Source organism: Uranotaenia lowii, chromosome 3 (genome assembly GCF_029784155.1).
Source record: "Uranotaenia lowii strain MFRU-FL chromosome 3, ASM2978415v1, whole genome shotgun sequence".
Lineage (NCBI taxonomy): Eukaryota > Metazoa > Arthropoda > Insecta > Diptera > Culicidae > Uranotaenia > Uranotaenia lowii.
In genome coordinates, this window is record NC_073693.1 from 309506211 (window position 1) to 309523728 (window position 17518).

The window sequence follows — 17518 nt, forward strand, 5'->3', positions numbered from 1 at the left end:
GATGTTTGATGGTTTGTAATGTTCGTCAGGAGGTTTTAGATACATTTTCTTTATTTAAGCACCCCGAAGATGGAAAAAAAAATCTCATATATCAGATCAATTAGGGTCAGTTTCACACTTTTGGGTTTGGAGTTAGGCCCCCATGAGGGTTTTAAAATGTCAAGCGAAACTTTCTCAAAATTTCAAATATTTATTTTTTTTTATAAACGATAAAAATGATTCAAGAGTAATAAGGCAGAAACAAATTTCAAATTTTTCTTTCTTTTGTCACTCAGAGTTGAACATCGCGAGGGGGGATAATAAAAAATAATGCAAAAAAATGTTAAATTGGAATAAATTGCACGAAATTTTGTATGCAACAAAATTGCATACTATCTCATTGCTCAAAACCTATAAATCAAGTAATTTTTTTAATAAAAAAAATTCAATAAAATCAAGAATACAAATGGTGATTAAACTCACATCTTCCCCAAATTGTGTTTTGTTCTTGTAATTTTTCGGAAATTTGACAATTTTTTCAAAATTTCCATAAAATACTCAAAACTTTATTTATTCCCCCCTTCGAGATTTTTGAAAATTTTGTGTGTGGGGTGTGTGACAAAAAAAGAAATTGATATTTGTTCCGGCCTAATCTCTATTCAGAACTTAAGCTAAAACCTTTTTATCTTATCTCAGGTCCACAATTCTACAACACTTTTTTGAAAAAAATTTTTGAGCTTGTTGAAAGAAATTTCGTATCGAATATCGAATTTTAATAAGGCTAGACTAAACTTGCCAGATTGCCTTTTTTTTATTTCACTTGAAAAATGTTTGATTATGAAATTTAAATTAAGAATTATGTATTTTGCGTCTATTTTTTTGAGCAAATTTTATCAAAATAATGATCATGAACAATTTTTTGGAAGCTTAAAATATTAATGAAAATTTACTGATGTGTTTTCATAAAAAAAAATTCAACTGTTTTTCTTCATGATTTTTAAGAAAAACTTCCGATATTGTTAAAAGTAGCCCGAACACATGTGGAAAAGTATCTGTAACGTTTAGGTTAGAATCATTCCGAATTTTGTGATTCCAAATTTCCTTATAAACATTTAAATTCGATGTGTGATCAGATTTTGGATTCGGTATCCTGTTTGTTGTTTCAGTTTAGATCATCATTGGGATAAAATTGTGATTCTTTTTTTTCTCGAGGGCAATTATGGCAAAAAAATCCTGATTCGAATCTTGGTTTTGCCTTTTAAACTTAAACTAGATGCGTTTTCCATATTCCTTTATTTGAAATGTCAGATTTCTTAGCCGTCCTTAATGTGTTAAAAATGTTTCATAATTGTAATCCATAATTAGAAAATCGGAAACAGTTTCATCCATCATTCGCAACTTTCATTTAGATCCAAGCCAAAAATTCAGAATCCAATTAAGAGATATCTAGTTGAAGGCTCTGATACAAATGTCGCATTTTGGTTCATAATTGAAAGGAATCATGATCTGGAAAGGATATTAAAATGTCGTTTTCAAATTCGGAATTCAGATTTCGAACTCAGATTTAAATGGCAGGATGCAGATTCGGACTGTGAATTAAAAATTCAATTAAAGATTCAGCTCGAAGTTTAGTTTTTTGATCAAAATAAAAATATGAATGAGAGAATTTCATTGAAGATTCTAATTGCAGGAGATCGCAGGAGATTTGGACTCAAAATCAATTTTTTTTATAATATTATAGTCAGTTTGGAAACCCAAACCAGAAGAAATCACAAATATTAAAAAAAAATTTAGATCGTTTTGAAGATTTTGTTCTTTGAAATCTCGATTTTATTTTTTTTTAATATTCACTGGATTTATATTTAAAATGAATAAATTTTTGATGGTCAAAGAACTTGAACTTAATCTTCAAGTAAAAATTCAGTTTACAAGAGAGTTAACAAGAGTAAAAATCTTATTTGAACCGCAAACATAATCTCTTAGTTTTTTTTTTCTAAATATTTAATAAATTTTTACCAATGCTTGTAATAATGGTTACTCAAATCTGAATAATTATAAAGTATTCAACTTGTTTTACTTTCCTATATGTAAACATTGTTCAATCAAGCAAAAATGATATAAAAAAAAATATGTCATCAAAATGCGATTCGGAAGTATAGAGAGAAAGCGGTTAATAAAAAACTTGGCGGAAACAGGGTCCGGTGGACAAAACTTTGGACCGGAATGCCATGTGTGCTTACGCCAGTAAGAAGCCTGCTTTAGTTCGGGATGTGACCAAAAAAGTGGAATCCCCTCTCGGCACCGAGAATGCTGTTACCCTGTGTTATAACCAGATCAACTAACCCACAATCATCTGACGAAATTCGACCAAAATATTTTGAACTTAAGATACTACAGCAGTTCTACAAAAATTACACAGTAAACGAAAATTACCGAGTTCGGTAATTTTTTTTACCGAAATCCTAACATGTGTAAATCGTTAAACTGTTCGGTAATTTTTTCGGTAAAAAATAAACGAACATCGGTAAATGAAGAATCTATGTGGCGGGGGGGGGGGGGGGGGCATCTGCAGAGCCGATGTTAGAAAATTGTAAAAAATTGTGTTTCTCGAAATAAATAAATCCCTTATTGAAAAATAATAATTTTGAATTGAAATATAAATTTGATACTAAATACGACCGGTTGTGTTGGAAAAAAGCTGGTTTCCAGCAATCTGAATTGCTGATTTTTCAGCAATTTGAATTGCTGGTAGCCAGCATTAACGTTTGCTGATTTTTCCAGGAAATTAAATTGCTGGAAATTTTGCTGGAAAGTCAGCGGGACAAAAACCAGCAAAATTTTGCTGGTTTCCAGCAAAATTTTGCTGGTTTCCAGCAAAAAAAAAATTGCTGTGTATACTCTCTTTATAGTTTGAACAACATACGTTCTTATATATTTCAGCAATAATTTTTTCACCATTAAATTGAAATCTAAAATAAGTTTGAAATTTCATAAAAAACGGAATGAAAATTTTAAAATTGAATTTTACCAATCTGAAAAAAATATAAAATCTAACTAGTTGAGTTAGAAAAAAATGATTTTATAATACTATATAATTATAAATTTTATAATAAAATAAACATCATTGCTCGATAAGCAAACGTGTATAACTTGTCCGTAAACTATGGATTATGTAATTACACTAACAATATTTTTGGGATTATGTTCAACAGAATCCAACTAGCCAAAACTAAGCAGCTGAAAGTTCCCGTTTGAGGAGAAAAAATCAAAAGCCTCCATGTCAAAATTCTTAAAGAATTGATATGATATGAGTGTTAAATTCTCATTCTTCCTATATTTTGAAAAGTAGTTTTTCTTAATCAACCGACAAAGTAAAGCAAAAAATTATAGTTGACTTTTCTCAGATGATCTACCTTTTCTTTTCCTTAAAAGGATGAACAAATCAAAAAGAAATTTGCAGCTTCAAATGGATGTTCTTTGGAACGTAAAATTTCACTACAAGTTCATGAAAATGTCGATAACATATATTTATCAAAAAATCGGTAATTTTTACCGAATATATTATAAATTCGGTAAACTCTGAGATAGACACTATCATAGATGCACAAAAAAGTAATGCAAACAAATTTGAGAAGTTTTTCAAACCTCAGAATCGACTCTCTTAAAAGGTTCTTCCTAAATCCCTAAAAAAGATAAATCTGTCCTACCTTAAATGTCGGCTTCAGGCCTTGGCTCTTGATTCCCTCCGCATCACAAAGTCTTGGTGTCTTACTGGATATGTTGGAGTCACGCGTTTATCTTGATTTGCTGGCATTGCTACTGGACACCAGACTCTCGATGTGGAACTCATCAAGCTGTTACGGCAGGCTGAAACAGTTCTCCGGAGGCACTTCCGATAAGCCTACTGAAGAGATCCGGAGCTAATCGACGCTGGAGATTCAAACAAAAACTTTTTTCGACTTACGTAAAAACAACTAGCACTTCACCTTTCTTCCTAACTGTTTCACCGTAAAATTATTATTCTGTACCAGGTTGATTCCACTAATACCCGACTTTGGAGTTCTATCTTTTCGCTAGTAAATAACACCTTTTAACTTTCTTATACTCTTTTATTTCACCTTCAAATAGCTTCCACTTCTCAAGACCGATCCACTTATTTCAGCGCACACCTTTTTTTCTCCCGTTTCTTCTTCTGAACTCTCCTGCACCTTTGCCTATTTCTTCGGAAGGTTAGTCCGTCACTTTCCACTAAATCACTAGAATAATGTGGCAGCAATGAATCTGATTAGAATAGTAACTTTCACATGGTAACAATATCATTGTTGAACTTCGGAAGACACTATACTCAAAAGGAGCACGCCTTCGCACAAAATTTAGAGGCTTCAATACACTGATAAAGACGTAGAGAGATAACGCGTTAAAAAGTTTGGTGTTCAAACGAGTGGTTACGGGAACAGGACAATTTCGGCACACAACAGTTAAGACTTTTAAAATATTCGGTTCAGCGTTTTTTTTGTTATATTTTCAATTTTTTTTCTTCTATTTCACTTAAAATAATGATCTTTTCATAATCATAAAAACAATATTTTCCGTCTCCATCTTCTCTCGATTTCGTTTTCTCTCAGAAATCTTGTTTGCAGCAGCTTCATCGTTTTCCGGAAAAATTTCACATCCGTGTGTTGCCAGAATATAAGAACTTCGGGAGGTGGGGAGGCTGCTGCCTTCGAGAGATTGCTTCGTGTGCGAGACAAACAAAAAACAAAATAACAAAAAATAGTTTTCATCCTCTCGATTTGATTTTTCTTCTTTCCATTCTTCGTCATCTTCCTTCCGTTTGATGTTTTCTTTGTGTAACGATTTACTTTCACTTTCTTTACTTCTTCAAAGGTTCCGTTTTCGTATGGAAAACTATTCTTCTTGATGTTTTTTTTTATTCCTACTTGTTTGCTTTTTGCTGGTTTTCCGATGTTTTGCTGTTCTACGGGATGTTTTTTGTTTTGTTTTCATGTGAATGATAGATTTTTTTTTCATTTACTGATGACGATGATGATGCTAAGGCGATTCTCATTCTTCGATTCTTGTTCAGTGTGTTGATTTTGTTTGAACAAATGTAAGGTTTCTTCATTTTTCCGGGAAAAATTCAAATGCGAATATCCAATGAAAGTTTTACTCAAGTGCTTCACATGGTCATTCTCTTGATCATGTTCACTTATAGGCAAATGCGTTTTTAACTTTGAAACAAAAATCATATTCGCAACCAATACTCCAGCTAATAATCGAATTTTGAATGAATAATCCATCAAAAATTGAACCTATTTTTGACATTACGATGTCTCGTTTGATCGCCAGTTTTGTTTCATGTAGTTATGTTTCATCGATATTCTCACAAAGTGTTTGTTATTCCGATTCTTTTCACTCTCCTTATTTAACTACTTTGATTAACATGTTTAACATGTTTTGTTTTTTTAAATCATTTCTCTTCCTTTCTCGGGTTTTGGTTTTTCTTGCTTCAATTTCTTTCGTCTTTTGACGATTTAGTTTTCCCTTTTCAACGATTCCAGTACCTCTTTCATTCTTTTTTTTTACTTTTTTCACACTCCGAATTAATTAGTTCGCTTCGCAGTAATTTAGCACCGATTTGGATGCCAGAGAGATTATCAACTTGCTCTCTGCGTTTTTTTTATTGTGGCGTAGTCGCTTCTGGATCCACTCCAGACGAGTATAATCCATTTGCTTGATCCTTCCTTCTACTTCTCGCTTCCATAGTGCCTAGTAGTTTGTGTTTTTTCACATTCCTAGCGGTTCACGCGTTTTCCCTCATCTGAGGCCATAAACCATTTATTCAATTTCTTTCCTATAGAGTTGTTAGTTTCCTTTCAATAAGTTACATTGGCTATTTAGTTTTTTTTTGTTACACCTCCTCCTTCACGCTGTACTATATTATTCGACAATACTCAACAACTGATATTTCGTTGCCGAGACGATCTGGTTTTGTCTTTCGATATTGTTCATTCTCTTCTTAATTCAAAGAAAACAAAATCACATTCATCTCTTGTTCGTTCTGCACTCGACCACACACAAAAAACAAGATTCACACATTCGTTTCCTCAGTTCGCGTTCGCAAAGACTTCACGCGGGCAATCAAATCTATTAATCTAGAGATTATTATTAATAATGTAAGTTTTCCTCTGAAGGATATATCTCGCATGTCTCGCTTTTGCCGCCGTCATTCGTTCATCAGTGAGCTGTCCAGTTTTTTCTCGTATTACTTACATTTTTCCACTTCATTTGTTGTTTCTCTTTTACTTTGTTCAGTTTAACGCAAGTGATTTCCGGCGTTTGGCGAATTTATCTACCTACTTCTCCTGTTTTTCGTGTCTGTGGTGATGGATTTTATTTTAATTATAAAAGCATTTTTATTTTATGTATTTGTGTCGTCCGTGTTTGTGTATTTAGCAAGTTAAGTCGCGTAGTTTTTTTTATTTTGTTTTGAAGTTTTTTTGTTACATTCATTTCCTTTTTGAGTTGGTCTCATCTCTAACGGATCTGTTGGAAAAGTTACAAACATTTTGACTGACATCCAATACTCTCTAAATAATTAAATGATCATTTTAGGAAAGTTTTTTGCAAATTTATTACAGATTTTTCAAAAGCATGATATATTTTTTTATCATACCAAACTAATATCGCATCAAATAACGATATATTTTTATTTCAAAAAAAGTTTGACGTCGTAATAGCTGTGATTCTTTTGAAAATTGCTCTTAGATCTTATTTAAAATTAACAAAAAAATACCGAAGAATGTTTTCATTTGTTAATTCGATGAATAACTCATTGACACTTATGATTTTCTTGCTTATATTCTGATACTTTTCAATTAAAGGGATAATTCTTAAAGAGATAGAACTGAATCGAGTTCGAAGAGATATTTTGCAAAAGATTCAAATTCTTAAATGAACAAACAAGTCTTAATTTTTAGAAGAAAAAAAAAAGAAAATGAATGTAATTGCACAATACTTCAGTAAAACTTTTCACGCTTGCAATACATTTGCTTCAAACGATCTTCAAAGATTTTTCTCCTAGATTTTAGCAATCAAAGTCTTCTTTTAAGAAGAGTATTTTGTTGAATTATGCTTTTTGTTCGCTTTTTGCTAGATTCGTTACGAGACGTTTTTTCTGCCAAGCAGCAATCGTGTATCTGACTTTCTGATGTTCAAATGATCATTTAAATTGAATACTTTCTGTTCTTCTTATAATACATAGGTTTTTAACTCGTTCTAAGGGGAAACGTTCGAATTTCGAGTTGATCTCATCGACTCACAACTTGCGGAGAGAAAAATGGCAAACAATAGACAACTCTGAGAATGAGTTCGAGCCAAACTTAATTTGACAACAGGCAAATAGGTAGATACACGATTGCTAACTGGTGCACCGTCATGTTTTTCATTCCTCTTCTCTTCCATTATAACCAATCGTAGTTCAACAACAACAACTAATTATATAGCTTAGTAGGGTCAACAAAATGGTCTAAAAATATTCTGTTTCTGTTCGTTTCTGTTGCGTGGGCGGTTTTTTTTTCTATTTTTGCGAAAATCTTTTGTTGTGTTTATTGTTTTGTCTAAGGTCTTCAATTTGCGATACAGCCTGAACTTGTGAGATTGGAAAATTGTTTATCTTTCCATATCATAAGAATGAAGATGCTTCGTTACAATTTTTTGATGTCTCATTATTTAAAGTGTTGTCCTTAAGAAGGATTGTTTTCAGATGTTATAATTTGCTTCATTTTTCGATTTTTATTAATAAAAAACCGAAAAATGGGCTTGAAAATTCAAACTTTGCATAAAGTCATATATATTTTTTTTAATGTCTTTATTATAGAGAATTTCAGCTTTCAGCTGGTTCATCTCTTTATAAAATCTTAGATAAAAAAATATGAAATTTTTGAAGAGAGATTGCAAAAACTTCAGAAGTCTTTCGCTTCAAGATCGCCAATGTTTATAAATTTTATGAAGAAAGAGCTAATTGTTGGCTAATTTAATCTTTTCAAAATAGATTAATTCTAAGTTACTGTCAATTTCAAAGTAGATTAATTCTAAGTTCAATTCAAGAAATGCACAGAAAAAAATTAAATTTATAGAACTCCGTTTGGAAAAATTACATATTCAGAATCCAGAACACACTAATTTTGAAAAACGCTCAACCAGAAGTTTATGGCAAAACCAAACGAAAACTAAGATCACTTTTTCTAAGATTTCCAAAAAATAGGACCTAATTTTTGAATTTTTAGAAGATGATCAGCTTATTCAAGACATATGTCCTATATTCTTTGTTACCCTCTTTGACAAATATAAGCTGAACTCTTATCAATAGTGTGTTTCTCTTTCTTCATCAGATTTATACTTACTTATTCAGATTGTTTTAAATTTTAAAAAGAAAACTTGACTTGAGAATTTTGGCAGATCATAAAAAAATTAGATAAAGCTGATAGCCTATAAAAACCATCAGCACAATTGGACATTTGAGGCAAACAGTCAGTGAGTGTAACGAAGCATTCTGATTTCATATCTTTTCCAAACTAGGTAGTTCAAGTTCCTGCAGCCTAAGGTCAGTATGACAATTTTTCCACCATAAATACTTATGTGAACACACGAATAAGAAAAAAAACAAATAGATCTCCAGTGCCGGCTGGTTATATTGCAACACCATTCTTCTGCTCCTTCATTTCTCGCCAATCAACCAACCGTTATCATTATCGTAAAACCTAACCCCTTGCATTGCTCATCACTCTTTACAATTTTCTGTTTTCTTCGTTTTACAATACTTTTAGTTGTAGCACAATAGATAGCAAAGAACAGTATCCGCCCCGAGGGTCACATTGATGCTGTCTAATCTTACTTGTGTTTTTGTGAAAATGTTTGTTTTAGGGAAGTGTTTTTTAATGTTTTAGTAATAATGGTGTTTTGTATGAATGAAGAGTATGTGCAATAAGCTGAGACTATCAACGGAAAACATTCAACAACTCAACCAAAAACCAGAAAAAAAAAACTATTGATGGTTCAACGAAGTTAGTTTTTGATTGTTTTCCCACCGTAGGACATGGTCGCAGCGGCGGCAGCCATCGTCGAATAAGTGGCGGCGGCCGCGGTCGCTCCGTTACTATTGCTGGATTGGTGATGATGGTGATGGTGATGATGATGCTGATGATATCCGCCGCTGTGACCACCGGATGCTGCTGTCGCTGCACCGCCACTGCCGCCGTGTTGTTGATGCAGGTGATGGACGCCGCCTCCGTGATGGTTGACTTGGTAGCTGTGACTGTTGCTACCGGCAGCAGCAGTAGCAGCAGCAGCTCCACCATAGATGGTTGCCACTCCTCCTCCGACCGTTGACGACGAGGACGACGACGACGATGTACCATGATGGGAATGGTGATGTCCATTTCCTACGTTCTGTTGATGCTGCAGCGTTTGCTGATGGTGTTGATGATGGTGGTGTAAATGGTGTTGTTGCGGATGGGTCGTGGTAACGCTGCTGCTACCACTGCTGATACCATTTAGACTACCACCTTGTTGTTGCTGCTGTTGATGGACATGGTGATGAAGACTGGTGCTAGCACTGGCGTTGAATTTATGCTACTGAGCGGAAGGATGCTGCGCGACATGCATCACGTGCAGATTTTGCTGGTGATGGTTCTGCTGCTGCTGCGCCATGTTCGGATAAACTGTGGGCATAATCTGGGGTGGGGCAGCCACGATCGGGCACATCATCGGATAGTGCGGAGGCTGCTGCTGGTGAGCGGGAGCGTAGGCTTGCGGTCCGGCCGCTGCCGGAGATGGTTGCGGTCCCGGGTGGTACTGCTGATGGGGTTGACCGGGCGAGGGAGTCGTGGAGGGCGGTGTCGGGGCCAGGTATTGGAGCTGCGTGGGTTGCGGGCTTTCGTGATAGATTCGGTACTGCGGGAATGACGGCGCCGGCTGGAAGGGCTGATGGTGGAAAGTTGGCGGGTAGGGAGGCAGCATCTGGATTGGTCCGGGAGCCACCAGCGGCTGTCCAGTAGCCGCGGCAACCTGTATCTGGGCTGCAACCGGTACTGTTGGAAGGAAATAATCGTATTAAATATTTGTTACATTTTACTCATCTTCTACACAGGTATGTCTGAATATTGACATTTATGTAGAAGTGTTTGATTGAATTCAATCGATACTGATTATTGTACTAGCGATGTGTGTCCCACAGGAAAAAAAAACGGAGGCTCCTGAGAGAAAATAGTAAACACTCCTTTAGCCTTTTATCAAAGTTTTTTTTTGTAAAAAATTACAATCTTTCACTGACTGAAAACTTGGAAAACTTAAGATTAACATTTTACACCCAGTACTGGGAATCGAACCCATGCCACCAGTGAACTAGCGATTACCGACTTTCCACGCTAAATGAAATGATCTCGAATCTGTTGTCAACTTTGATTATGAGACTCATCCTGACTCTGATCATATTGTTCATATTGTTATTGGATCGTCATTCTCGATTCCTGATCCTGATTCTTGATTGTGGTCCTTAATTTTGTTTTAATCCCGATCCTATTTTCGTACTTTGTTTCATGATTCCGGATCCTGGTTGTGGATCCAGTATCTTGATTCGGGTTCATGAACTCGGATTCTAATTCTGACCTTCAATCTTGAACCCGGATTCCAGATCCTCCAGGAATTAACCTGATCCTAATCACTTATAATTTTTCATTTCAATTATAAACCGGTTGGTTTATTCAGCCCCGATCCTTGATCATAATGCTGATCGCCGCTCTTGATCCTGAGTTTAACCCTGATTTTACTGATTCAAATCGTGGACACCTGGATCCCAAAATTTGGTTTTGTTAGAAAATGTTGTTCTATGTGTTATTTGGATGTATTTAAAGTGTAGAATGGCCTATCAGCCATGTCACATGGCATAATAAACCAGTTATAGCTTTGTTGCTATTTATAATATTTAATGTTGTTTTGTGTAACGTAACAGAAAAATAGTAGCCTTAATGGGTCTGAGCTTGGTTGTTACGATATGTAATGCAGTTATGTGTAACGTGACAAACAAATAGTAGCCTTTTAAGGGCTGAGTAGTTTTATGACGAGAGTTTTGTAATGATGTTCTGTATGAGGTAAAAGACATACCATACAATAGGCTTTCTACTAAGGAATCAGCCCTTTTGTTACAATGTGTAATGCCGTTCCGTTTAACGTAACAGACAAATAATAGCCTCTATGAGTCTGATATTTCAAGCGTGAGTTTTCAAAAGGACGTATGTAACATCAGACAAAATCTGAGAAAAAGGAGGGACAAAATTATGTTAATATAAATAAATGCTATTTAAAGCTGTTTGATCTAGAATCAAGTTTTATCATGGCAGCTGTAGGAAAAACAATAATGTTTTAATTATAGGTTTGAGCATACTGGATTTTTTGCTGTTTCCTAGTGAATTTGTCAAAAAAAATATTTTACACCGTATTGTTGAGTTTTTTTTCACATACGCCATAATGATTCGTCGTTGTGACAGTTTAATATTTACATACACCCTTTATGATTCGTCGCTTGGACAAATTGTTTTCATTATGCGTCAAATCAGATACGTCGGTTTTTTCACATCATTGCAGATGCGTCAGTTTTAAAATAATAATTATTTTAAAACTGACGCATCTGAAATGATGTGAAAAAAACCGACGTATCTGATTTGACGCATACGACGGTTTGCTGCGATCCTATCTGCTGTGTGTGCGATATTATTTGTTTTGACAGATGCGTCGTTTTACCAAAAAGAGGTGTAAAGAAGAATTTCGAAAACACTGAGAAAAGATGACATAGGTCGTTTGTATATTTTTTTAGCTAACGGCATATTATTTTTTTTTTGTACAAACAGTTAATTCATACAGAAGAAAATAAAATTTACTATACCGTGCAAACAGTAACTCAATTTGTTTACTTTTGCGACATACGTCCTTTTGAAAACTCACGCTTGATTTGTTGATACGCTGTGTAATGCTGTTCTGTGTAACAAACAAATAATAGACTTATGGAGCTGAGCTTTAGGTTTACGATGTGTAATGATGTAAAAAAGTAAATTTAATTTTAGAATATTGTTTCAGGGAAGTACCTTGAAGAAAAAAACACTCAACCGTAAAAAAGAAAAACCCACAAATCGCTAGTAAAATCAATACGCATCGAAAATGTAAAAAACGAAACGAAAGAGAAAATATAAGACAAAGGGGGGGGGGGGGGGGGGGGGTGTTATAGTAAAAGAGAGAACAATATCAGAAACCTCGGAACCCACCTTTCCGGATGCGGGTCTGCTGGCCGGCGTGGGGATGCTGCTGGGTTGTCTGGAATGTGGCCTGCGGGGGCATCATGTAAGACATGATGATCTGCTGCGGGGCGGCGACGTGCTGCTGCTGGCCCGGATAGCCCGTTTGTTGCTGCGGGGGTTGTTGCTGCTGCTGTGGCTGCTGTTGCTGCGGTTGCGGCGGTGCCTGGCTCATGATCGGCCCCGGAGTTTGCGGCGTGTGCGGGCTAGAAGACGTGTGACTTTTGTTCGTTAGACCCGGAGATTGGGGTGAATGGTTTTTTTTTTGTTTGGAAGGAAAGTAACCAGAAATATATGGTAATAGATTAGTACAAGGATGAGTTCCCTCTCCAATTGCGTTGTTTTGGGTGCTTTGGAATTTGATTTGCTCGAAAGGTTGTGCACGAGAGTTAGTTGTATACCTATTTTAGTAGTAATGAACCCATGAAACCAGAAAGCTGACGAGCAAACCAAACAAGGTCAAATAAATGATCGAAAATTTATTAAGCGCCTGAAGTTTGAAGTTGTTGAGGACTAGGGTCTAAGGTACTTACCGTGATGGGTTCTGGGTGCTGGGACTACGTGGCGTGAATGGTTTCGCTGCAGGGTTCAGGGTGAAAGTTTTCTTCACCGGAGGGACCTTGGCGGAACCATCCGTGCTGGTGTTCACGGAAGCTCCACTGGTGTTGCTGACGTCCAGCAGGGAACTGTTCTGACTTTGGCCACCGGCGGTAGCAGGGTTGGAGCTGATCACACTACCGCTACCGGTACTGCTAGCCGAAGTATTGATCTGTTGACTTGAATTGGAGGTGTTGCTGCTATTGTGCAGTGATGACTGTGGGGGCGAAGTGGATGTGGATTGTTGCTGGGTTTGGGGAGGGGTTGGTTGTTGGGGTGGTCGTTGAGATTGTTGCTGAGATTGAATCATATGCTGCGGGGGTTGTTGGTGAACAATTCCCGAGGGTGTTTGCGACGCTTGGTTCTGCTGCTGCTGGTGTGGTGGCGGTTCTGAGTGTTTTTGAGCGATCGGAGGGGAGGATTCCATTGGGGATTGCTCCTGTTGCTGCATGGTTTGTTGAACTGCGTGTTGCTGCGGGGGCGGTTGTTGATGCATAGGAGGTTGCTGTTGTTGGGGTGGTGCAAGTTTGAAATCCTGCTGGAATTTGCGTAGGTTGTCGACTTCCATATCGCGAGAGCGCACCACAACCGGTCGTTGAGGTTGTGGTGGGGGTTGTTGCATTTGTTGCTGCTGGGGAGGGGCGGGTCCTCCAACGTTTATCATTGGAGGCGGCAGCACAACGTGATGTGGTTGCATAACCACTTGTGGTGGTTGAATTTGCGATGGATCTCCGGCCGCAACCGCAACTGGTGGTGGCGGCATGTGTGTGGCAACTCCATGATGGGGCCCGTGAGTAACGTGCATCGGAGGTTTGCCCATAGATTGCATTTGCTGTGGACCCAACGAGGGCGGCGGCTCACTGTAGTTCACCGGTGCCGTGTTCTGGTATTGCTGTGGCTGCCGAACTGTTCGCTGCGGCATTGGCTTAGTATTACTATTTACATTCATATTATTACTAGATTGTGACATGTCCCGGGCACCACCGTCACCGTTCATTTTATTCATATTATTACTACTATTTACAACTGAAGATGATTGGTTATGCTGTTGCTGCTGCTGCTGGGGCGGCGGGACTTGCTGCTGCTGCTGTTGTTGTTGATGGTTCTGATGCTGTGGAACATGACCACCATACTGATTCGAATGCATCCCACCGTACTGAGGTTGCTGTTGCTGCTGTTGCATTCCTCCTCCGTGTTGATTCACAGGAGCTGACTGTTGAGGCTGAGATTGGGGTTGTTGCTGTTGCTGCTGCTGTTGTTGTTGCTGCTGCTGCTGTTGCTGCTGCGATGGCATCGACATACTAGGATAGGTATTCTTCGAATGGGGAGGTGCCTGTGGACTCTGTGGTTGTTGCGAGGGTGGCTGTTGTGGTTGTTGCTGCTGCTGCTGCTGTTGCTGTTGGCTTGGTGGTGCACCGTTATTTGCAAGAGCTGGAGGTGGAGTACTCCGCACTGTTAGTTTTCCGGCTTGACCTGGTTTACGTTTGGCCGGTACGATATACTTCGCGTTCGATGGCATCACTGTATTATTGTTACTAGAATTATTGTTGCTGCTACCTCCCTTGTCGTTCATACTATTAGAGCTTTGTGCTGAAGATGAGTTCGCCGATGATGGCTGAACTGGACTGGCGTTCGCCGGTCGGACAACAGCTGCAAAAGCCGATTCCTCGTCGCCGTTCTCCAAATCAATCCTATCCTTATAAATCGGATTGCTTTCTATCTCGTTAGCAATTCGTTCTGCTTCCGATTCCTGATTTTTGAAGTCGTCAGAATCCTTCTTCTGAATCTGAACCGTGTACCCGGTTAACGATTGATCAAACGTAGACTGTACTCCGTAAATCGTTTCGTTCTTGTGGAACATATCATTCACATCCCACCCATTTGCATTGGCATCTAGTTCCAGACTGAACTCGCAATCTCCGTTCAGGGCTCCACTTTCATCCCACGGTTCGAGCTCCCGTTCTTCTGGCCGGCCGTTTCCGTTGCACCGGGATATGGCCGTGTCCGTCTTGAAGGTGTCCCGTGTGGCGTAGTCTAGGTCGACGTCTTTGGCAGAAATACTAACAATGTCGCCGGGTTTGAAGATGAGTCGATCCACCACCGAATCGACGAGTATTTTGCTCTCGTTGTCTGGGCCGATCTCAATACGATGGGCCATTTCCAGTACAACCTGTGCCGGTGGAAGTTTTGATTAATAACCGTTTCGTAGATTTATATTTTTATTTCATTACATTTTGTAAGAAAACTTGCCTAAACACTATGTTAAATACATGAAAAATTCTCTATGAATAAAGAAAATCCTGCCTAACTAATCCTTCAATGTCATAAAGCATACTTCTGCCCGATATCAACAATTTAATTTTCAGACGACACCGCAACTGTGGGAATAAACGTGACTGGTCCAGGTATCACGTCTTTTTGATTAGTTAGTTATTGGGTGTTATGCCGTTAGCTTGAATGCTGCTGAACACACGGCTAACAGGAGGACTGCTGGCTAGGCTACACCGGATGGCCTATTTAGGTGAATAATTAATGGCGCCTGCCACACTTAGGTCTTTCTCAGGAAATACTCACAACTCACAACTTTCGTTGTTTCCCACGTATAAATATAGCTAGGTACATACCTGAAATTGCGACGAGAACGTCCGAAAGACTCCTTCGAATATGATACCGGATGCCGTCTGGACCTGGACGATGTTGCCGACATGTGAGGTGGCCGCATGCATGAACAGCGCGTTGCTGTAGATGCCGTCCGCCACGATTGACCGTTGCCGCGGGGTCCTGGAATGGGAATGGGGACGAGAGCGAGAGAAGAAATTAAAATGAATCCATCACCGACAATACAAGGTTTCAAGAACGAGGCGGAAATAATTTTAGACTCAAAGAATATATTTTTAGCGGAATAATTTGAATTAGAAATATTTGGCCAGAGATAATTTATCAATAATTATCGGAAAAGTTATCGTAGGATCACAGTGTTCCTGAATTTTGAACAGACTATTGAGATAAATGACAGTTTGGGGAATGTTTAAAAAAAAATCAATTTGCTGAGTGAAAATATGTTTTGCCTTAATTATCATAATTGTTGGAGTTGTACTGAAGTCTTCATAATACTGAACAAATTGACAGTTCTCACAGGAGACTCTCTTTCCAGCCAGTTCTCTGCCTCCTCCGGTGTGCCCCAAGGAAGTCACCTAGGACCGATTATCTTTTCAATCTATTTTAACGCTCTCTCTCATCGATGGTCCGAAACTTTGACATGTTGATGATCTTTAACTGTTTTACCTACACCATACACGAACAGGACGACATTGATTTCACTTCCATCTGTACCGTTGAGCCGTCAACACGTACGCCGGAGCATCGTATCGTATCGCATCGTATCTAATTCAGGTCCATCGCCCAAAAAAGTTGAAATTTCCAATTCATTCGATGTCCATCAAAACTTCGGTGATGAGGAAATATTCATATTCTTATACTCTTAAAAACGAAGTTTCCACCAATTACGGTCACGATTCCGGACTTCAATGCCTTTCGGAAAGAAATCGTCGCTTCCGTCAAGGATGTGAAGATTTCTTTTCAGATCGGTCGAAGCAGTTCCCCGTATATTGGCGGAATCTTTCAATGATTTTCAAAAATTTTTAAATTTTTTGAATAATAAAAAACATCAATTTTTTACTTACGACACTAGAGGTGATCGTCCTTTTAAAGTTGTACTTCGTGGTCTCACCGGCGATCAGACACCGGATGAGATCACAACTGAATTAAATTCTTTGTTAGGTTTTTCTCCAATTCAAGTAATTCAAATGAGGAAAAGAACCAACACGAATAATACCAGTAGTGTTGGTTTTGCTCCTGAACTTTATTTGATCCATTTTAAAAAGGATCAGGTTAATAATTTGAAAATTTTGGAAAAGGCTCGTCTTATGTTTCATTGTCGAGTAAAATTTGAACCTTTTCGTAAATCCCATACCAATTTTTTACAAAATATTACGCAATGTCGTCGTTGTCAAGCTTTTTGTCATGGCACTAAAAATTGTAGAATGAATGCCAGATGCATGCTTTGCGGCTCATTCGATCATGAAAAATCTAAATGCCTTTTTGGTGGTGATAAACCACAAACAGAATTTTTCAAGTGTGCGAATTGCGCATGTAATCATTCCTCGAATTTCATAGACTGTCCCGTTAGGGAAAAAATTATTGCTTCTAGAAAAAATCCCAAAGTTGTCAAGAAAGTTTCTTCTCCTCCTTCCTCTTTTTCGTCTTCACACGTCAGGCCGGCAAACAATCTGCCTGTTCGCAGTCAGACTCGGCCGACATTAGGTAATGCTCGAAGTGAATTTTATGTTACCTGTACTGATTCTGCGTCACAGACTCGTTGTTTAACGTTCTCAGAGGTGGTTGAAAATGGGTTGCCCTATTAAGGTATAACTAACAAAAATTGGAAAAACCCAAGTCTCAACGTTAATGCTTAGGCTTGGGAAGGTTCCCGAAATTCAAATTCAAATACCTGTTCTTCTCCTTCATTTTTTGATCCTAACAATTTTGTTGATTTGGGTGAGATTACTGAGGAAAAATTAAAATTTTTACATCAA

The 17518-nt window shown here is 37.8% G+C and overlaps 1 protein-coding gene across 4 annotated transcripts in view; it reads right to left on the reverse strand.

Moving 5' to 3' along the window:
* Nucleotides 1-4474: 4474 nt before the first annotated feature.
* The window catches only part of LOC129750703 (ataxin-2 homolog), a 51240-nt gene continuing 38196 nt past the window's right edge, over nucleotides 4475-17518 (reverse strand). For 2 of the 4 annotated variants that reach the window (XM_055745704.1, XM_055745707.1), the window contains exons 2-5: nucleotides 15548-15704; nucleotides 12860-15093; nucleotides 12285-12547; nucleotides 4475-10070 (exon numbers count right to left, since the gene is read on the reverse strand). In XM_055745704.1, coding sequence (XP_055601679.1) covers nucleotides 9613-10070; nucleotides 12285-12547; nucleotides 12860-15093; nucleotides 15548-15704 — 3112 coding nt within the window. In that variant the 3' untranslated portion in view covers nucleotides 4475-9612. The remainder of the gene's footprint in view (nucleotides 10071-12284; nucleotides 12548-12859; nucleotides 15094-15547; nucleotides 15705-17518) is intronic. The other 2 variants (XM_055745706.1, XM_055745705.1) reach the window with 2 other exon arrangements.